This window comes from Echinops telfairi, unplaced genomic scaffold (genome assembly GCF_000313985.2).
Source record: "Echinops telfairi isolate 266 unplaced genomic scaffold, ASM31398v2 ScPeMD7_443;HRSCAF=831, whole genome shotgun sequence".
Taxonomy (NCBI): Eukaryota; Metazoa; Chordata; class Mammalia; order Afrosoricida; family Tenrecidae; genus Echinops; species Echinops telfairi.
The window spans coordinates 57,566,242-57,571,852 of NW_022104341.1; the positions used below are offsets into that span (position 1 = coordinate 57,566,242).

At 42.6% G+C, this 5,611-nt stretch overlaps 1 protein-coding gene across 1 annotated transcript in view; it reads right to left on the reverse strand.

Annotated features, from left to right (window-relative positions):
* IL12RB2 (interleukin 12 receptor subunit beta 2) overlaps positions 1 to 1,903 on the reverse strand; it is a 116,577-nt gene extending 114,674 nt beyond the window's left edge. The window contains exons 1-2 of the mRNA XM_004699614.2: positions 1,897 to 1,903; positions 290 to 534 (exon numbers count right to left, since the gene is read on the reverse strand). Of these exons, the coding sequence (XP_004699671.1) occupies positions 290 to 534; positions 1,897 to 1,903 (252 nt within the window). The remainder of the gene's footprint in view (positions 1 to 289; positions 535 to 1,896) is intronic.
* Between the last annotated feature and the right edge of the window lie 3,708 nt (positions 1,904 to 5,611).

Consider the following 5,611-nt stretch of genomic DNA (forward strand, 5'->3'; position numbering starts at 1 on the left):
CCACCCCTCCCTCTATCCCCACCCAGGCTGCACCTTGGAGGGCCCCCTCCTCTTAGCCTGCTCACCCGCCACCTGAGTCACAAGAGCCCTTGGGTGCCCCGAGGATGAGGAGAGCGAGGGTGGAAGGCCGCCATCCGAACCCCCACCCGCACCCCCGAGACGCAAGGCACAGAAACCGCGCTTTTAGCCCCTCAGCTCGGCGCGTGCCCGGGAGTGTCTGGTGCTCCCTCGGTCCCGGTCCTGGTCCCGGTCCCTGTTCGTCCCCGTCCCCGAGCCAGTGGTCACTCACCGCGCGCCGCGCCGCCAGCCCGCGGGCCGGGTCCGGAGGTGGCGGGGACCAGATGGCCCGGTCTTTCCGGCCGCACGTGTCCCGCTCGCCCAGGGCGCTCCTGCGTCCTGGGTCCCTGCGCCCCCACAGCGGACTGACTCCGGGCAGGTGGGGACAGCACTCGGCCGCGGGGACAGCCAGGACCGCCTCGATTGTCCTGCTGTTCGCCGCCCCTCGGCCGAGCGCCCGTGCTCCGCAGGCAGCGACTGGACGGGCCAGGGTGGAGGTCTGAGTCTCCTGGGCTGTGCCGATGCCGCTCCAGTAAGGTTAGTGTCTCCTGCCTCAGTTTCTCCTGGTACGAACCCGCCCTAAGATTGCTCGAGGGCTGGCTGAGAGAGCACCCCGAAGTGCCAGGCAGGCAAAATCATGGTCTCCGCGTTCTCAGCCGCGAGAAGTGGCACCTCGGTGACGCTTATCGCAGAATTTCCTCAGACATCTTCCTCTGTGTTCGCTGGGCCCTCCCAGCCCTCACCACACTCGCCTGTGGTCTAAGTGGCCTGTGGGGGTAGAAAATGTTATCATTCTCCTTTACATTTGTTTTCTAAGAAGAAAAAGAAAATGGGGGGGGGGGATTAGCATTTAATAATAGATGGCATTATAGTGGCCCTAATTGGCCCTAATTGGGCCACTTGTTCTAGAAACAAAGTTCAGAGGAAAGAGGAAAGTTTTCAATAATGTAGAAAGGTTCATTTCATTGAACCTTGCAAGTCATCTACCATGAGTGATTATTTTAGTGTCAGTAAGAAATAAAATGGTACCAAAGAGAAATAAAAATAGATAAATGAAAATAAAACCTCATACACTATGACACAATACTTTCCTACCATTTAGAAGCTTTTAAATGGAAGTTCCTTTAAAGGAATTAGTTATTGAAACCTTTTCTTTAGATAGATTTATTTAGACATCTGAGTATTTGTTTACTGTCTACTGAACTTGTGGGTTCAAAGAAAGGAAACATGTAAGCAAAATTAATTGACTGAGATATTCTTTATACGTCTCCCCACAGAGTCCAGCACTTATGATCTGTTTCTTGTTTGGCTTCACTCAATATCCCTCTGGGAATCATAGAATGATCCGAAAACAGCATTTGTTCAAAGAGCTCTTTATTATTATCCCTGAGGCATTACTGCACCCCAGTTTTCCTTCCTGACCATTCACGGGCAGTGCTCACCCACTACATCACCCTTGATACCCGGTGAATCATATGAGACTTCTTGAATTTGGAGATAATAAATGTACACTTGAGAGTTGGCAGTTTACACTTCATTGCTTTTATGGGCTTGAGATATAAGCCAGCAATTTATCTGCCTGAATAAATTGATAACAAATAAGCTCAGTGTTGCTAGGTAATGAGAGAATGAATCATTTATCGCAAAGTTAAAAGAGCTGTCACTTTGCTTTTTATTTTGTTGTTTTTAAATAAAAGGCAAATATTCTAAATTTGTTCATCGTTTCTGTGTTGATTTATAACTTCTAAGGAGTATAAGGTAAGCAAAAAGTACTGCTATAAAATCATAGGCCCTTTATTAAGTAAAGGTATCAACATGTGAAGCTGTTTCTTCCCATACCCTCCATGTAGTTCTACATTTCTGAAGGTCGTATTTCCATCTCGCTAACCTTTCTTCAAAGAGTTCTGGGCTCTTGGATTTACACTACATCAAAATGGCAATTTGGGAATCCCCAACAAGGAATGGGTTCAAATCTTGTTTTTCAATGTTCTGAGTTTGTGGGGGAGAAGAAATCAGAAGGAGCAAGTTCTAAGCCGTAGGGTAAATGGGGTCTGGTTCCCCAACAAGCGTCTTGTAGACAGCCCTTGCTCCCCTCCCAGAATGAGCAGACCACTGTCCTCATGAGAACCCCAAATCCCTTAGTGCTGCTTTCCTGACCTTTGTCTCACCAGTGCAATTTTCAATTTTCTTAGAACTTCTTCCTAATAAGCCCTTGTGTCCTTTGAGAGATTCTTTCACGAGTACCCCCTTTGGAACCCCAGTAAACAGTCAACATGACCTTCTGAGCTGACTTCTCTTCTTTGAGTTGAACTGGCCCCGCTGCTTCACTTGGTTAACACTGTAGTAACTGGATTTTATTTATTTATTTTTATCATTTTATTAGGGGCTCATACAACTCTGGACTTTTATTTTAAGTGGCACTTTAAGGAGACTAAGACAAATGAGAGAACTTGTTTGCAGCCATCCACCAGTCACGAAGACATGTTCAAAGTCGGTTTAGAATAAACCCATGGATGTAGGAACCAGAACTCTAGTAACAATGCTTTGTTGATTTACCTTTGTATATCACCTAATACTCTAACTTTTTTTTTTCTGAAAAAGAAAATCACAGGCTTCTTTATTTCCTCAAGGCAAAGCAAATCTTTTAACTCTGAGTGAGAAAATGTTATGAAGAAAGCATTTTGAATATTTCCCAATGTTGCCACTATTGTGTTTCTGGTGCTGAAAAGTGTGCTAATCTCTCACCTACAATAAAAATTCTGGAAACATTTAGAAACCATTTGCCAACCTGTTTCAGTCTTCCAGATGAAAATGTCAGTGGGTTGTTAAACAATATGAACAACAGCTTCTGATTAGTATGAATTGGTAACTGAGGGATGACAAGGATAATTTATCTATAGCAGACACATGTTGATAAATAAGACTAGGATAGTTCATAGATTAAGTTATTTTATAATAATTTTGAGTGAGAAAACATACTTTAAATTTGTTAATAAATAAATTATTCCAAAATAAATCTTCCTTTTTATTCTCATATGAAAATGTAATACATGTTTTTGTGTACGCTTTGCATTGTCTGCAGAATTTTAAAGTAAATAATAGCAACGACAATAATGGAACATTCATTGGGAATGTACTTTCAAAGCCCCTGTTTTCACATGAAGGAATGTGAAAATTAAAACATGGAAAGGCCACTAGTCTATCCACTTTTAATTTCAATCACAATATCTTACAACACCGCCAGGTTACATAAGGTGATGTTCCATTTTCTCTGGAAGGCAAGATGAGAAGGTGGTGACAAGACTTCACCTTGGTCATAACCAAGGGACAACAATTACCCAAATATGTTAAGATGCAAGCTTTTCCCTCCTCCAAATGGGAATAAATTGGAGGGTGCATTATTAAATAAATATGCATTGGGACAAATGGCTGACCTTATAAGGTCCTATAAATAAGTATTGCTAGAGGCTTACCTATCAAGGGAAGACTTGGACTAAGCGTTAGTAAAAACAACAATCCTCTTGTCTTATGTCATCCTTAGATTGCAGTCTGTGAGTTCAAAGATGACACATTTCTTGTTTTACTTCATGTTTCCCAGTACCTGGCCAAGAGCGCTATCAATATGACAGTTTTGTCTCCAAAATTGGCTCTTTCTGGAGAAATCTCACTCTCTTTGACCCATGGAGGTTGGAATTGTTGGTGAAGCTTCAACACTTGAAACAGAGTTAAAAATGCACTTGGAAAATTAGCAAGTCAGTAATCCTTCCTTAGGACTCTAAGAGCTCTAGAGAAGTTTCTTTATTCCTTCTCCTTCTTTCTTCCTTTTTCTGCCTCCTCCTTTTCTGTATTGCTATTAGAATATTGCCTGTCTAGTTAGGGGAAAATATTCTTGCTTCTGTATTTTCAGAAAGAGAAGCCCTAGGCAATGATGAATGCTTAGTGAAGCTGGAGCCCAACATACAAACCCAAAGGTTAAGATATACTTGTTTGGATAATTAGGTGAAGGCTACTGGGGTGAGACAGCTTTCTGTGGAGTTGAAATTAAATGAATGCATTTGCAAATCAAAAGCCTAACTAGGCAGATAACCACAGTGACAGTGACAGAGCCTTTTCTAGGAAATAGTAGTTCCGTTTCCATTTCTGCTATTTTTGCATTTCTTTAAATGTCTATTTTGGTTCATTCTTGATACCAAAAGTCCTGAAAATATTTCAACACATCGTTACTGAACAGCTAACTGAACTCTGTTCTGCTTTAACTATCACTTTCTGGAAGAAATGTCAAGAGTTGATGGACCCGGAGAGTGATTTAGGGCTGCAGACACGTGCTCGCACCAGTAAAGGTTGGCAAGAAAGTTTGGGCATATATTTTTACAGTTTGCTTGTAGGAATGACAGCATCAAAGACCATCTACTCTTCCTTACTTTGCCAAAGTTTCATTCTAATAGTTTTCACCTAAGTAGGATTAGACTTATCTGAAGTGTTACATTTATAGGACTTCAATATAACTCTAAATATACTTCCAGTGTTATATGCTAAAAAGATTAATATAAAACACGCACTGCGAGATTCTGAGATTATCAACAGTCTCCAAAGATTTTTTAACTGCAGAGCGAGAACTTTTCCAAGGCCGACACTGAGCAAGCACAAGGTGTTCATAGGGCAGCGCTTCTCAACCTGTGGGTCGCTTTGGGGGTTGAACAACCCTTTCACAGGGGTCGGCCAATTCATAACAGTAGCAAAATGACAGTTACGAAGTAGCAATGAAAATAATGTTATGGTTGGGGGTCACCACAATATGAGGAACTGTATGAAAAGGTGGTGGCATTAGGAATGTTGAGAACCACTGTCCTAGGTGAACAAATCGCATGTAAAGTGCCATGGCTTGAGTAGGAGCAGTATATTTTCTTTCTTCTTTTATTTTTAATCACTTTATTGGGGCTCTTACAGCTCTTATCATAATCCATCCATCCATCCATTGTGTCAAGCACATTTGTACATATGTTGCCATCATCATTTTCAAAACATTTTCTTTTTAATTGAGCCCTTCTTATCAGCTCCTCATTTCCCCCCTCCCTCTCCCACCCTCCCTCTTTGATGAACCCTTGATAATTTATAAATTATTTTTTCATGTCTTACACTGACCAATGTCTCCCTTCACCCACTTTTCTGTTGTCTGTCCCCCAGGGAGGGAATTATATGTTGATCATTGTGATCGGTTCCCCCTCTCCTCCCCCACCTTCCCCTTCCCCACCTGGTATTGCTACTCTCATTATTGGTCCTGAGGGGTTTATCTGTTCTGGATTCCCTGTGTTGTGAGCTCTTCTCCATACCATTGTACATCCTTTGGTCTAGCTGGATTTGTAAGGCAGAATTGGGGTCATGATAGTGGGGGGGAGGAAGCATTAAAGAACTAGAAGAAAGTTGTATGTTAAATTGGTGCTATACTGCGCCCTGACTGGCTCGTCTCTTCCTTGTGACCCTTCTGTAAGGGGATGTCCAATTGTCTACAGATGGACTTTGGGTCTCCACTTGACGCTCCCCCTCATTCACATTG